Source organism: Bombina bombina, chromosome 6 (genome assembly GCF_027579735.1).
Source record: "Bombina bombina isolate aBomBom1 chromosome 6, aBomBom1.pri, whole genome shotgun sequence".
Lineage (NCBI taxonomy): Eukaryota > Metazoa > Chordata > Amphibia > Anura > Bombinatoridae > Bombina > Bombina bombina.
In genome coordinates this window covers 282751366-282768476 of record NC_069504.1, presented here as the reverse complement: position 1 = coordinate 282768476, position 17111 = coordinate 282751366, and the positions used below count along the sequence as shown (strand labels likewise).

The 17111-nt window shown below is 38.2% G+C and overlaps 1 protein-coding gene across 5 annotated transcripts in view; it reads left to right on the top strand.

The window, feature by feature from the left end:
• VEZT (vezatin, adherens junctions transmembrane protein) overlaps positions 1-17111 on the top strand; it is a 227366-nt gene that overhangs the window by 59415 nt on the left and 150840 nt on the right. For 3 of the 5 annotated variants that reach the window (XM_053716888.1, XM_053716886.1, XM_053716890.1), the window contains exon 2: positions 2217-2354. In XM_053716888.1, coding sequence (XP_053572863.1) covers positions 2217-2354 — 138 coding nt within the window. The remainder of the gene's footprint in view (positions 1-2216; positions 2355-17111) is intronic. The other 2 variants (XM_053716889.1, XM_053716887.1) reach the window with 1 other exon arrangement.

Below are 17111 nucleotides of genomic sequence, written 5' to 3'. Positions count from 1 at the left end.
CTGCCACCAGCTGGTGACGTAGAGAGAGTTAATCAACCCTCAGCTGTGACCTGGTTTTTTCACAGTCAAGCTATTTGAGGCAGTCTATGACTTTGTTCAGTGGGTGCAAGGCATAACAAAACACTCTCCCAAACTATCTCTGCTGCCACCGCTAAAGATTATTATATGTAATGTGGTTCAAATATTAAAGGTAAAACTTAAAGGGATAGGTCAAAATTTAATTGTGCAAGGGTGCATTTCAATTTTTAATATGAGCATTTTTGCTAAATACATCCATTGCTTTCAGTGGTGCGTATGGTGTCAGTGAAGACCTAATTTGTGTCATACAAGCCACTACTCACTCTCTTTGAGCAGGTACAGTGATTGAATACTGGTGCACAGTCTCTCTCAGCATATGTGCGTTATCCACTGAAAAACAGTAACAATTTTTAATAGAAGCATTTTTGCGAATAAGTATATTGCAAAAATGCCTCGATTTAACATTAAATGCACCCATGAATCTTTCAATTTTGACCTTTCTATCCCTTTTAATAAAGAAATATTTATTATGTACAAAGAAAGAAAGAATTAACATACAAAATTACACAAGGCAAACATATTTAAAATGAAAATAAGAATATAACCTAATAATTCACCAGCACATATTTTTGTCCCAAGGTAGATTGGAAGAAAATGGTCACCTATGCTACTGTCAATAGCCTCCCATTTAAAAAATTATGTAACCAAAACATTATATACATTTATGTCTGAGGTTAGGTTTCTAGACAATCTCCTTTCAGAATGTGAGCATGGAATGTAGGCAGGCCACACACCAGCTTTCAAACCCTGGCAGAAATGATAGGATGCATAATTTTAATTATTTAGGTATATGTTCACCACAGAAAGGTTTGCCTGCCAGGTGTCATTAAGTGATGGTAAAAGTAAATGATGGGTACTTTCATTCATAAAATGCATTGTAAACGCTAAATTAAAAACAAACTATGAACTGGGTACTGGAAGACATCTGCCAGTACCTAAGATGGGGGACACCATTGGTAAGGGGAGGGTTAGAGATTTGTTTGGGAGGGATCAGGGAGGTGGGAGGGAAAGGGGGGGCCTATGCTGTAGAAAATAAATAGATACAATTAATTTATTTAAAAAACAAACAAGCAACCCCTAAAACTTCATACTTGCAAACTGTCTGCCAGTACCTAAGATGGTGGTAAGGGTGTGTGTGTGTGTGTGTGTGTGTGGGGGGGGGCTGTTTGGGAGGAATCGGGGAGGTGTCAGGTGGCAAGGGCAATCCTTACACTAGAATACTATTATCCTTACCAGCTAAGTAACCCTTTTTACTGCCAGGAATTTCAGAAGTGTGGTGTGCAGCCTTCTCATTGCCAAAAAGCAATGGCAAAGCCGTGCATGTCTGCTATTTCTGAACAAAGGGGATTCCAGAGAAGCTTTTACATTCATTTGTCTTATGGCTGCAGTAGTTGTGTGTAAATAATTTTAGAGAGAAAACAAAAGTTTAAGAAGTTTTTTTTTTTTTGTAATATGATAGCATTTGGTGGTGAATCAGTGGCAAGAAATATATCAAAATGGGACTAGATTAACACCTTGGGTTGTCAACTAAAAAAATATATAGTTTTCACAAGTAAATAAAAAAAAAAAAAACAATGCTCTTTCTTTTTAAATGGAGTAATAGAAAAAATGCAAACAATTCTTCAGTATTTTGGGTGTTTTTCTCTGAAACCTGGTAGCGAAGGGGTTAATGAATATTTTAAGAATAATAGTATAGCCTGCATAAAAAGAATGGTGACTGGATTATTTTTGCAATGAAAAGGTTAAGGACAAGTTGTTGTCTTATTTTTTAAATGAAACTATTAGAAAATGCATGTTGAATGTAAGTCTGTATTCATTACTATTGGTTAATAAGAACAGTTTCCACAGCTGTATTCGTGTACCAGGGCAGATCTCTAAAAATCTCACAAGAAAAAGCTTTATGAATCGGCACCTAAGCATCAGTTTTACTAACAATAAAAATATTGTAATATATTATTAGTACCCTCAATTTAAATGGAAATAAAAAAGTCAAGCAGTGACCCTTTGTTGTCACTCATTTAAGTAGATTAGTAGTGCTTTGTGCATACAGCTTCTGTACATTTGCCAGTAGGTAGCTTTTCTATTACGTCAAGCTATAGAATTAATAATACAATCCCTTTTTCTATATGGCATTTCAGAATTCACCACTCTACCACTACCTGCAGGATTTGGGACACTCAGATTTTGAAATATGTCCGAATGTGCCACAGGAAGATGTGAGCCCATCAGAGAATGGATGTCGAGAATGGGATGCCCACAGCAAAGCAACAGTGAGTGTAAGCTGATTGGTTGAAGTACATGCCTTCCACTGCTGGTCTCCCTTCCAGTACACACTTAGAGAGAAAGGGTAAAGGAATGCGAAAACTAAACACTGAACACTGCCAGGGCTAGGTTCATTTAATATTATAAACATGTCAGCAAGCATCTGCTGAACATTGCATAAAACTGAACAGTAGGCAGGAAATATCAAGTGACAAGCACTAAATCTGCTCATATTTTTCCTAAAGTTGTGTAAAAATGACTTGGCTGATAACTGCTGAATATCTGGTTTTTAGACTTACTATTTTACAAGTGTAGTAGCCAAGTAAAAATGGTTGAAGCCGTGCCAATATACACGTCCGGCTAACGCTATAACTCTAGCCGTGCCAATATACACGTCCGGCTAACGCTATAACTCTAGCCGTGCCAATATACATGTCCGGCTAACGCTATAACTAGCCGTGCCAATATACACGTCCGGCTAACGCTATAACTCTAGCTGTGTAGTAAGCACAGCAGCTGAATTCTCAATCCCTCTGAGCTGTAAATGTTTATACAAAGTATAGTATACAATGAAGCTGTAATAAAGTGCTGACATGTGGCCGTGTAATACTGTATTTGCTGCTTTATGTTTGTATAATTGTAAAATGAGGTATTAACTATACATGTAGGTTTCTGGTAATGACATTACATAATTCTAAAATTCTAATGCAAAGATGGCATGCTCTAATTTATTAGGACATCATTTCGCCATTACTTAACCTCATTAACCATGTTTAACCCCTGCAAACGTGTTAAACACATAGAGAGGCAGCTGCATGTAGCTCCGATCACCACTGGTTTCCTGCTTGGGAAACCATTGCTTACTTACATATCCTTATGGAAAGGTTCCATCTGGGTCTACGGAACACTAGCTGTACAGTTGCAAGAAAAAGTTTGTGAATTTTTTGGAATTACCTGGATTACTGTATTGATAACTCATAAAATATGGTCTAATCTTCATCTAAGTCACAGTTACAGAAAAACACAATCTGACTAAGCTAATAACAAACAAACAGTTGTACTTTTAAGAGTTTTATTGAAGATGTCCATCTGGGTCTACGGAACACTAGCTGTACAGTTGCAAGAAAAAGTTTGTGAATTTTTTGGAATGACCTGGATTACTGTATTGATAACTCATAAAATATGGTCTAATCTTCATCTAAGTCACAGTTACAGAAAAACACAATCTGACTAAGCTAATAACAAACAAACAGTTGTACTTTTAAGAGTTTTATTGAAGATGTTGAGTGATCATTAATGGTGCAGGCTGGAAAATATAAGTGAACCCTTGACTTTAGTAACTTGTAGATCCTCCTTTAGCAGTAAAAGCATCCATCAAACGTTTCCTGCAGCTGCTTATAAGACTTGCACAATGTTGCGGATGAATTTTGGACCATTCTTCCCTACAAATTTATTTGAGTTTATCAATATTTCTGGGTTGTCTTGATTGCACAGCCCTCTTCAGGGCCACATGCCACAGCATCTCAATTGGGCTAAACGGACAGTCAAGTCAAAATGATATAGTTTTACTAAAGGTAAAGATGAAATATTATAACATACACATTCATTATATGATTTATTTTTTTCTTTCTGTATTTTTCTTCTTTTCTTAAAAAAGTTTCCCTCCTGAACTCTAGTAAAAAAAAAAAATCTCTGTGGTTTTCCTTCTTTTGAAAAAGGTTTCCCTCCTAAACTCTAGTAGTAAAATTATGTAAAAGTATGGGGGTGCTAGCTTGGTTATGTTTTTTAGTGATATTTGACCTGTAGTCAACTTGCACACCCAAATTACCAAGAAAGAAGATATAAAGGTGGTAACAGTAAATTTGTGGAGTTTTTTTATAGGGACACTAAACCCCAAAAAATTATTTTGTGATTCAGGTTGAAAATAGAATTTTAAACAACATTCCAATTTACTTCTATTATCTAATTTGCTTCATTCTTTAGATATCCTTTGTTGAAGAAATAGCAATGCACATGGATGAGCCAATCACACAAGGCATCTATGTGCAGCTACTGAGCCTATCTAGATATGCTTTTCAGCAAATGATATCAAGAGAACTAAGCAAATTAGATAATAGAAGTAAATTAGAAAATTGTTTAAAATTGCATGATCTATCTGAATCATGAAAGAAAAAAGTTGGGTTTCATGTTCCTTTAACGTTTACACTCCTGAAACAGTCATAATGGAGGTGCTTGGTTATGTTTTTTTTTCGTGATATGATATTTGACCTGCAGTCAACTTGCACTGCACACACAAATGACCAAGAACATGATATAATGTTGGTAAAAGTAAATTTGGGGAGGATTTTTTTTTTTTTAACGTTCACTACAGTCACTCCTGAAACAGTGAATATGCTTTTTTTTTTTTTAGTGATATTTATTTTATGATATTTGACCTGCAGTCAACTTGCACAACCAAATTACCAAGAACTTCAGATATAAAGTTGGTAACTGTCAGTAAAACTGCCCAGATTCAGACCTTCTCTATCTTCTGACTTCATCACAAGGATGTTCTTTCTGTGCCACTGCCAGACTGTGGCAGCCAGTGCTGCTCCTTCCCCCATGCTAGTTCTGCACACACTGACACAGCACCTGCTGTCTAGCTGGCTCCTCCCTCTTCCTCTCAAGTGAGTCTCCAGTCCTCCGGTCATGTTGCTTGTGCTGAGAAGGAACGTGAGTCACGTGACCTGGCTGGAACTGTTCTGGAGGAGGAGCAAAGCTGCGCCAGCATGCATGGGGGTATGTAATTGAAGTGCCGGGTGGTGCTGCGTGTAGAGCCGGCACTAGGCACGTGTTGTGATGGGTGTGGGTTCCTTCCAAGTGTAAACATGGGTCGGGGAGGCGAGCTGCCGCGACTTTGAATGATGAAATGATGATGAGCCTGTCTGCCACGGCACACTATTTGAAAATCGCTGCTCTATGTATTTTATAAAATGGAAACAATACAATACATTGTACTAATGTGTAGTCTGTTTGGAATAAAGAGAAAATGGAGTTGCAAAAAGTATCCTATCTATAAAGTTTTCTTTTAGAATTAGGATTAGAAAATAGTGCGTTGTTACTGTGGATAACAAATTACTGCATCTTGAGGATGGAAGGCTTTGTTCCTAGTTTTTTATCAAATTTTTGTAGAGCCATATTCCTAACTTGAGGATACACAACCTCCTCCTTAACCTTCCAGGGGTTTTATGGACAACTGACATTTCTTACTGTAAATATATACATCTATATTTCTTAGTTTTTAGTTTCTCGCTATTTGTAGCTAACTAGCTTGGACTGAAGTACAGCCCCAGCCAAAACCATTTTCTTTTTGCACAGGTAAAGATACAACTACTCTGTGTGTAGTATGTTTGCTGCAAAAAATTCTAGCCACCCAATGACCACTGTAAAGTTGTCCTGTGGGCATCTTGAGTATCCCCATGTACAATGTCACAATTTTTCATGTTTGAGTGGTAACTTAAAGGGACCGTTAACCCTACATTTTTCTTCCCTTTAAAGGGACAGTAAATGATCCAAAACACTTTTTCAAAATGAAAGTTTTCACTATCATTATTACAAACCTCTTACCTGCCCAATCATATATGCTGTTGTTCCCTTATAGATCATCATTTAAGGACTCTCCCGCCCACAATACCGACACTTTTTTTTTCTTCTTTTATAAAGCAGATGGTTCATCCAACCAAATGGTTCTTTTGGTGATCATATAAATTAGAGCAGGACTCAACAAATACAGGAGCCAGGTAGCCCCAGGATCATAATTTTTTGGTTTATTCTCCATATATCCTATATAAAAAATACCACTGTCTGGCTCTCAAAAATATTTCTGGTTCCTAAATATTCTAATGGTTTCTAAATTTTAGACAGATTTGTTGACCCCTGATTTAGAGAGTTATATAGGGCCGTACATAGGCCAGAAAGCGCTCATGTAATATCTATAGATGTGCCTATATATTTATACCTTTTCCCTGACGTCCTTGACATGCAACTGGTGGAAGCAGAGGGATAGTTAACCCTATCTGGTTGGTAGTGTCTAGTTAGCTAACCCCAACTGTTACAAACAGCCACTGTTGGAGTGTGAATTGGTTGTTTATTTAATTCTCTATTGGAAGTTCTCCATTAAAAAAGATTTATAGGGGCAAAAATTTGATTAGGTGAAACATATCACCATGGACAGTACAGTAATTAATTATACAGTGTCATGCTGAACTCATTTGTTCAGGGAGAACCAGATGCTGTTAATGAGCTGATGTATCGGTCCACTGCTTCTGAGCACTTTTTGATATCCTTTTTGGCGTAAACAAAAAATAGGATTCAATCTGCTACAGTAAAGGTTTTATTATTGTGCTGAGCATATTTACTGCTTGTATAGTAGGTGATGACCCCTTCTTCTATGAGCACTGCACTTGAAAATAACTTTATATATATATATATATATAGTCCATGCACAAAGTATGACAGCACCACAGACAAACTTTTTCTTTAAAGGTGAAAAATTCTCTTTATTTGGACACTTGGGTTTTTGCTGATACCCCACAGTGACAAGCACACAGCTTGGAAACTACTTACAATTTATGGTGCTGGACTCCATATAGTGTGTGTATTTGTGGGTAATTTTTTTTATATTTTTTGTCTGTGTCTGTATGGCTGGTCATTTTTTGTTAAGGAGATTAAAGTTGACAGGAGCTATTTTATTTCTCATGATCTTTAAAAGCAATTTTAAAGCTGGTCATAAGCAGGGGAAGCTTTTCCTTTCAAGTGAAGTATACAGGGGTACATGATATGCTTTTACAAAGCTCCATCAACATACTTATTTTCTCAGGCACCTTAGGATCTTGTAAAGGGAAAAGACTTTGAGTGGTTTGCCCAATTTCCTATTCATTCATTTTAGATTTAAAGGAATAGTCTAGTCAAAATTAAACTTTCATGATTCAGATAGAGCAGGCAACGTTCTAATTTACTCCTATTATGAATTTTCTTTGTTCTTTTGGTATATTTATTTGAATGTAAGTTTAGAAGCCGGACCATTTTTGGTTCAGCACCTGGGTAGCGCTTGCTGATTGATGGCTACATTTAGACACCAATCAGAAAGTGCTACCCAGGTGCTGAGCCAAAAATGGGCCGACTTCTATGCTTATATTCTTACTTTTTCAAATAAAGATACCAAGAGAATAAGGAAACATTGATAATAGGAGTAAATTAGAAAGTTGCTTAAAATTATATGCTCTATGTGATTCATGAAAGTAATTTGACTAGACTAGACTATTTCTTTAAGGATGTCATCTTCAGGGATTTTACCCTTACGTTTTAATTTTACCATTACGTTTTAATTGTTCTAATGGATGAAGGGACATTTAACATAGTTCTGCACTTCTCAGCCTTTTTAGCAGGTTTGTGAAGCTACCTTATTTCACAGAAGAACCTTTTCACTCAGTCATTCTGGCCCTGGATTTGAGCCACTTTATGATTACAATTGATCTGGATGATGTTTATCTTCAAATCCCCATCAATTCCAAGAACCTCAACTTCATTTTTTTTTTTTTAATGGAAGATCTTTTTTTTCTCTTCAGGTAAGGTTTAATTTAACTGGTGGTTCGGAAAATGCAAGTAATCCATAGGAAGGATAATTATGCAACACAACTGGATCTTATTCACCACACTAGTCTGTTCAGTTATTGGGTGATTTTGGAATCTATCATGGTGGTAGTCTCTATGAGGTTCTTTAAAAAAAATAAAAATATATGTATATTTTTAAACTCTTATTTTTATTAGGCTTTACAGATCCTTGATCACCCCTGTCATTTCACTGTCCATGTTTGAATTTATTCTGAGAAAATTCCTCTACTGAGAGCCTGTAGTTATCTAAAGCAAGTATGTAATGAATGAGAGCATATGCATTGTCACCTTCTAGCTCTTTAGAATCAGAATACAACATGTTCTGACACACTTCATCCACAAGAATGGTCTCTTTTTTTTAAAATTTCTGTAAATTTCTTACAAGTTGGGAAGTCCATATTTTAACTCTCATAGCATCAAATGAAAACTACAAAGTACCAAGATATGTTCCAAGAAACAAAGATCCTTCTGCCTTCTCAATAGATGTGGTGATCCCTTCAAAGTTGCTAGATGGTTTGGGGGTTTCAGAGTTACATGCCATACTCTGTGTTTAATATCACTTCCAGAGTTGGTAAGAATCTCAAAGTCTGGGGACACCTGCCTAAATACAAAGCTCATCAAGTATAGTGGAAACAAAACATGTATTTACACATACAAAATATGTACATATAAGTATGTTTACCATTACCTCTACTAAAGAACTGTTTTAGTACTGGTTTGGCTATCTGCTATATGTGGATGGGTGTCTTTTGATAAGTATGTTTTCATTTACTTAAGACACTCTCAGCTATGGTTTGGCACTTTATGCAAATTATATAAAGTTCTAAATATATGTATTGTACTTATATTTGCCATGAGTCAGGTTCATGTATTTCCTTCTGCAGACTGTCAGTTTCATATTTGGGAATATAAACACTTTAAGAAATTTGTTTCTTATCTGGGGTTTAGTCTTTTTTTAGTCCATATTTTAACTCTCATGGCATCAAATGAAAACTACAAAGTACCAAGATATGTTCCAAGAAACAAAGATCCTTCTGCCTTCTCAATAGATGTGGTGATCCCTTCAAAGTTGCTAGATGGTTTGGGGGTTTCAGAGTTACATGCCATACTCTGTGTTTAATATCACTTCCAGAGTTTGTAAGAATCTCAAAGTCTGGGGACACCTGCCTAAATACAAAGCTTGTCAAGTATAGAGGAAACAAAACATGTATTTACACATACAAAATATGTACATATAAGTATGTATATAATCAGTTCTTGCTTGATTATATTAATAAAATATTTAAATAAAAATCTGGAGTCGGAAAAATTACAAAATATATCTGAGATTTTTCTGCCTGTTTCACAAAGGGATGAGACCATAAACCTCCCAGACTCAAATATGACTCTTTTATTGGTAAGTATAAATATTACTTTTACACAATGATGGCTTTCAAGCAGCACATTTAATACCTAGGCAAACTTTTGCCTGTAAATTCAATTAGTCCTATTTCTTTCATGTAATTGGCAAGAGTCCATGAGCTAGTGACATATGGGATATACAATCCTACCAGGAGGGGCAAAGTTTCCCAAACCTCAAAATGCCTATAAATACACCCCTCACCACACCCACAATTCAGTTTTACAAACTTTGCCTCCTATGGAGGTGGTGAAGTAAGTTTGTGCTAAGATTTCTACGTTGATATGCGCTTCTCAGCATTGTTGAAGCCCGATTCCTCTCAGAGTACAACGAATGTCAGAGGGACGTGAAGGGAGTATCACCTATTGAATACGATGATTTCCCTAACGGGGGTCTTTTTCATGGGTTCTCTGTTATCGGTCGTAGAGATTCATCTCCTACCTCCCTTTTCAGATTGACGATATACTCTCAAATTTACCATTACCTCTACTAAAGAACTGTTTTAGTACTGGTTTGGCTATCTGCTATATGTGGATGGGTGTCTTTTGGTAAGTATGTTTTCATTTACTTAAGACACTCTCAGCTATGGTTTGGCACTTTATGCAAATTATATAAAGTTCTAAATATATGTATTGTACTTATATTTGCCATGAGTCAGGTTCATGTATTTCCTTCTGCAGACTGTCAGTTTCATATTTGGGAATATAAACACTTTAAGAAATTTGTTTCTTATCTGGGGTTTAGTCTTTTTCAATTTGACTACTTTTTGCATTTGCGGGTATTAGGCCCGCGGGTGCGTCAAATGTTAGACTTTATTGCGTAATTTTTGGCGCAAACTTTTTTCGCGTGGGAAATTACGTTTTCGACGCAACTTCGTCATTTCCGGCGTCATACGTGAAGTCGAGACCTTTCAGACGGCAGCGTCATTAGTGACACAAGTGTGTCATTTCCGGTCATTTTTGGCGCCAAAAAAGTTTACGTTACGTTGTGCGTCATACTTGGCGCCAATTTTTTCTTCATTATTTCAATACCCCATTGTTGTTTGCCTCCTGCTTTCTTTTCTATCAAGAGGCCTATGCTTTTGCATTTTTTCCCATTCCTGAAACTGTCATTTAAGGAAATAGATAATTTTGCTTTATATGTTGTTTTTTCTCTTACATTGAGCAAGATGCCCCAATCGGATCCTGTCTCTGAAGTTTCTGCTGGAACATTGCTGCCTGACATCGGTTCTACCAAAGCTAAGTGCATTTGTTGTAAAGTTGTAGAAATTATTCCACCGAATATCATTTGTAATAGTTGTCATGATAAACTTTTACATGCAGATAGTGTTTCTATCAGTAATAGTACATTGCCAGTTGCAGTTCCTTCAACTTCTAATGTGCATGATATACCTGTAAATTTTAAAGAATTTGTTTCTGAATCTATTATGAACGCTTTGTCTGCATTTCCACCTTCTAATAAACGTAAAAGGTCTTTTAAAACTTCTCATTTAGCTGATGAAATTTCAAATGACCAACAACATAATAATTCATCCTCTTCTGATGAGGATCTATCTGAAACAGAAGATCCTTCCTCAGATATTGACACTGACAAATCTACTTATTTATTTAAAATAGAGTATATGCGTTCTTTATTAAAAGAAGTGTTAATTACTTTGGATATTGAGGTAACCAGTCCTATTGACGTTCAGTCTAATAAACGTTTAAATGCTGTTTTCTCTTGTTAAGTGTATCCAGTCCACAGATCATCCATTACTTATGTGATATTCTCCTTCCCAACCGGAAGTTGCAAGAGGATCACCCACAGAAGAGCTGCTATATAGCTCCTCCCCTCACTGCCATATCCAGTCATTCTCTTGCAAATCTCAACTAAGATGGAGGTCGTAAGAGGACTGTAGTGTTTTAGACTTAGTTTATTTCTTCAATCAAAAGTTTGTTATTTTTAAATGGTACCGGAGTGTACTGTTTATCTCAGGCAGTATTTGGAAGAAGAATCTGCCTGCGATTTCTATGATCTTAGCAGAAGTAACTAAGATCCTTTGCTGTTCTCACATATTCTGAGGAGTGAGGTAACTTCAGAGGGGGAATAGCGTGCAGGTTTTCCTGCAATAAGGTATGTGCAGTTAAAATATTTTTCTAGGGATGGAATTTGCTAGAAAATGCTGCTGATACCGAAGTAATGTAAGTAAAGCCTTAAATGCAGTGATAGCCACTGGTATCAGGCTTATTAATAGAGATACATACTCTTATAAAAGTGTATTTTAAAACATTTGCTGGCATGTTTAATCGTTTTTTATATATGTTTGGTGATAAAACTTATTGGGGCCTAGTTTTTTCCACATGGCTGGCTTGATTTTTGCCTAGAAACAGTTTCCTGAAGCTTTCCACTGTTGAAATATGAGTGGGAAGGGCCTATTTTAGTGCTTTTCTGTGTAGCTAAAAATACTGACAGAGACATTCAGCTTCCCTCTGCATGATACAGGACATCTCTGAAGGGCTCAAAAGGCTTCAAAGTCGTGTTTGAGGAGGGTAACAATCACAGTAGACTGTGGCAGTTGTTGTGACTGTGTTTAAAACCCCCCCCCAAAAAAAAACAAACAAACAAAAAAACGTTTTTGTCATTTATTATTCTGTTTTTGTTATTAAGGGGTTAATCATCCATTTGCAAGTGGGTGCAATGCTCTGCTGACTTGTTACATACACTGTAAACATTTCGTTAGTGTAACTGCCTTTTTTCACTGTTATTTCAAATTTGGACAAAATTTGTGTTTCTTAAAGGCGCAGTAACGTTTTTTTATATTGCTTGTAAACTTGTTTTAAGTGTTTTTCCAAGCTTGCTAGTCTATTTAAACATGTCTGATACAGAGGAACCTACTTGTTCATTATGTTTGAAAGCCATGGTGGAGCCCCATAGGAGAATGTGTACTAAATGTATTGATTTCACCTTAAACAGTAAAGATCAGTCTTTATCTATAAAAGAATTATCACCAGAGGGTTCTGTCGAGGGGGAAGTTATGCATCAGATTTCAGTCGGACAACATCACGACTGTGGCTTACATCAACCATCAAGGGGGAACCAGGAGTTCCCTAGCGATGTTAGAAGTCTCAAAGATAATTCGCTGGGCAGAGTCTCACTCTTGCCATCTGTCAGCGATCCCAGGCGTAGAGAACTGGGAGGCGGATTTTCTAAGTCGTCAGACTTTTCATCCGGGGGAGTGGGAACTCCATCCGGAGGTGTTTGCTCAACTGATCCATCGTTGGGGCAAACCAGAACTGGATCTCATGGCGTCTCGCCAGAACGCCAAGCTTCCTTGTTACTGATCCAGGTCCAGGGACCCGGGAGCGACGCTGATAGATGCTCTAGCAGCTCCTTGGTTCTTCAACCTTTCTTATGTGTTTCCACCGTTTCCTCTGCTCCCTCGACTGATTGCCAAAATCAAGCAGGAGAGAGCATCGGTGATTCTGATAGCGCCTGCGTGGCCACGCAGGACCTGGTATGCAGACCTAGTGGACATGTCATCCTTTCCACCATGGACTCTGCCTCTGAGGCAGGACCTTCTAATACAAGGTCCTTTCAATCATCCGAATCTACTTTCTCTGAGACTGACTGCATGGAGATTGAACGCTTGATCCTATCAAGGCGTGGCTTCTCTGAGTCAGTCATTGATACCTTAATACAGGCACGAAAGCCTGTCACCAGGAAAATCTACCATAAGATTTGGCGTAAATATCTTTATTGGTGTGAATCCAAGAATTACTCATGGAGTAAGGTTAGGATTCCTAGGATATTGTCCTTTCTCCAAGAGGGTTTGGACAAAGGATTATCAGCTAGTTCTTTAAAAGGACAGATTTCTGCTCTGTCTATTCTTTTGCACAAGCGTCTGGCAGAGGTTCCAGACGTCCAGGCTTTTTGTCAGGCTTTGGTTAGAATTAAGCCTGTGTTTAAAACTGTTGCTCCCCCCTGGAGCTTAAACTTGGTTCTTAAAGTTCATCAAGGAGTTCCGTTTGAACCCCTTCATTCCATTGATATTAAACTTTTATCTTGGAAAGTTCTGTTTTTGATGGCTATTTCCTCGGCTCGAAGAGTCTCTGAGCTATCTGCCTTACAATGTGATTCTCCTTATCTGATTTTTCATGCAGATAAGGTAGTTCTACGTACCAAACCTGGGTTTTTACCTAAGGTGGTTTCTAACAAGAATATCAATCAAGAGATTGTTGTTCCATCATTGTGTCCTAATCCTTCTTCGAAGAAGGAACGTCTCTTACATAATCTGGACGTAGTCCGTGCCTTGAAGTTTTACTTACAAGCTACTAAAGATTTTCGCCAAACATCTTCCCTGTTTGTCGTTTACTCTGGACAGAGGAGAGGTCAAAAAGCTTCGGCAACCTCTCTTTCCTTTTGGCTTCGGAGCATAATTCGCTTAGCCTATGAGACTGCTGGACAGCAGCCCCCTGAAAGGATTACAGCTCATTCTACTAGAGCTGTGGCTTCCACCTGGGCCTTTAAAAATGAGGCCTTTGTTGAACAGATTTGCAAGGCTGCGACTTGGTCTTCGCTTCACACCTTTTCAAAATTTTACAAATGTGATACTTTTGCTTCTTCGGAGGCTGTTTTTGGGAGAAAGGTTCTTCAGGCAGTGGTTCCTTCCGTTTAATCCTGCCTTGTCCCTCCCATCATCCGTGTACTTTAGCTTTGGTATTGGTATCCCATAAGTAATGGATGATCCGTGGACTGGATACACTTAACAGGAGAAAACATAATTTATGCTTACCTGATAAATTTATTTCTCTTGTAGTGTATCCAGTCCATGGCCCGCCCTGTCCTTTTAAGGCAGGTCTAAATTTTAATTAAACTACAGTCACCACTGCACCCTATGGTTTCTCCTTTCTCGTCTTGTTTCGGTCGAATAACTGGATATGGCAGTGAGGGGAGGAGCTATATAGCAGCTCTGCTGTGGGTGATCCTCTTGCAACTTCCTGTTGGGAAGGAGAATATCCCATAAGTAATGGATGATCTGTGGACTGGATACACTACAAGAGAAATAAATTTATCAGGTAAGCATAAATTATGTTTTTAAACCTCCTGTGGTTTCTCCAGGTGTTTTTCCCATTCCTGAGGCTATTTCTGATATGATTTCTAGGGAATGGAATAAGCCAGATACTTCCTTTATTCCTTCTTCAAGGTTTAAGAGATTGTATCCTTTACCAGCAAAATCTATAGAGTTTTGGGAAAAGATCCCCAAAGTCGATGGGGCTATTTCTACTCTTGCTAAACGTACCACTATTCCTATGGAAGATAGCACTTCCTTTAATGATCCTTTAGATAGGAAGCTTGAATCTTATTTAAGGAAGGCCTATTTATATTCAGGTCATCTTCTCAGACCTGCTATTTCTTTGGGTGATGTTGTAGCTGCATCAACTTTCTGGTTGGAAAATTTAGCACAACATGAATTGGATTCTGACATATCTAGCATTGTTCGCTTACTGCAACATGCTAATCATTTTATTTGTGATGCCATTTTTGATATTATCAAAATTGATGTTAGATCCATGTCTTTAGCTGTATTAGCTAGAAGAGCTTTGTGGCTTAAATCTTGGAATGCTGATATGACATCTAAATCTAGATTACTATCTCTTTCTTTCCAAGGTAATAATTTATTTGGTTCTCAGTTGGATTCTATTATTTCAACTATCACTGGAGGAAAAGGAGTTTTTTTTTGCCTCAGGATAAAAAACCTAAGGGTAAATCTAAGGCTTCTAACCGTTTTCGTTCCTTTCGTCAGAATAAGGAACAAAAACTCAATCCTCCTCCCAAGGAATCTGCTTCCAGTTGGAAGTCTTCCTCAAATTGGAATAAATCCAAGCCATTTAGGAAACCAAAGTCTGCCCCTAAGTCCGCATGAAGGTGCGGCCCTCATTCCAGCTCAGCTGGTAGGGGGCAGATTAAGGTTTTTCAAGGATTTTTGGATAAAATCTGTCCAAAATCATTGGATTCAGAGCATTGTCTCTCAAGGGTATCGAATAGGATTCAAAGTAAGACCTCCTGTGAGAAGATTTTTTCTCTCACACATTCCTGTAAATCCAGTAAAAGCTCAGGCTTTTCTGAAGTGTATTTCAGACCTGGAGTCTTCAGGGGTAATCATGCCAGTTCCTCCTCAGGAACAAGGTTTGGGGTTTTATTCAAACCTATTCATTGTACCAAAGAAAGAAAATTTGTTCAGACCAGTTCTGGATCTGAAAATTTTGAATCGTTATGTAAGAGTACCAACTTTCAAGATGGTGACTATAAGGACTATTCTGCCTTTTGTTCAGCAAGGACATTATATGTCCACAATAGACTTGCAGGATGCATACCTTCATATTCCGATTCATCCAGAACACTATCAGTTTCTGATATTCTCTTTTCTAGACAAGCATTACCAATTTGTTGCTCTTCCATTTGGCCTAGCAACAGCTCCAAGAATCTTTTCAAAGGTTCTGGGTGCCCTACTATCTGTAATCAGAGAACAGGGTATTGCGGTGTTTCCTTATTTGGACGATATCTTGGTACTAGCTCAGTCTTTACATACTGCAGAATCTCACACAAATCAACTAGTGTTGTTTCTTCGGAAACATGGTTGGAGGATCAATTTACCAAAAAGTTTCTTGATTCCTCAGACAAGGGTCACCTTTTTAGGCTTCCAGATAGATTCAGTGTCCATGACTCTGTCTCTAACAGACAAGAGACGTTTAAAATTGGTCGCAGCATGTCGGCTCCTTCAGTCTCAGTCATTCCCTTCAGTGGCTATGTGCATGGAAGTTTTAGGTCTCATGACTGCAGCATCGGACGCGATCCCCTTTGCTCATTTTCACATGAGACCTCTACAGCTTTGTATGCTGAATCAATGGTGCAGGGATTATACAAAGATATCACAATTAATATCCTTGAAACCCAATGTACGACACTCTCTGACATGGTGGGTAGATCACCATCGTTTGGTTCAAGGGGCTTCTTTTGTTCGCCCAACCTGGACTGTGATCACAACAGATGCGAGTCTTTCAGGTTGGGGAGCTGTTTGGGGGTCTCTGATGGCACAAGGGGTTTGGAAATCTCAAGAGGCGAGATTACCAATAAATATTTTAGAACTCCGTGCAATTCTCAGGGCTCTTCAGTTCTGGCCTCTACTAAAGAGAGAACCGTTCATTTGTTTTAAGACAGACAATATCACAACTGTGGCTTATGTCAATCAGGGTGGGACTCGCACTCCCCAAGCTATGAAAGAAGTATCTCGGATATTTGCTTGGGCGGAATCTAGCTCCTGTCTAATCTCTGCGGTGCATATCCCAGGTGTAGACAATTGGGAGGCGGATTATCTCAGCCGCCAGACTTTACATCCAGGGGAGTGGTCTCTCCATCCAGATGTGTTTTCTCAGATTGTTCAGATGTGGGGGGTTCCAGAGATAGATCTCATGGCCTCTCATCTAAACAAGAAACTTCCCAGATACCTGTCCAGGTCCAGGGATGTTCAGGCGGAAGCAGTGGATTCGCTGACACTTCCTTGGTGTTATCAACCTTACATCTTCCCGCCTCTAGTTCTCCTTCCAAGAGTGATTTCCAAAATCATCATGGAACAGTCTTTTGTGTTGCTGGTGGCTCCAGCATGGCCTCACAGGTTTTGGTATGCGGATCTGGTTCGGATGTCCAGTTGCCCGCCTTGGCCACTTCCGTTACGGCCGGACCT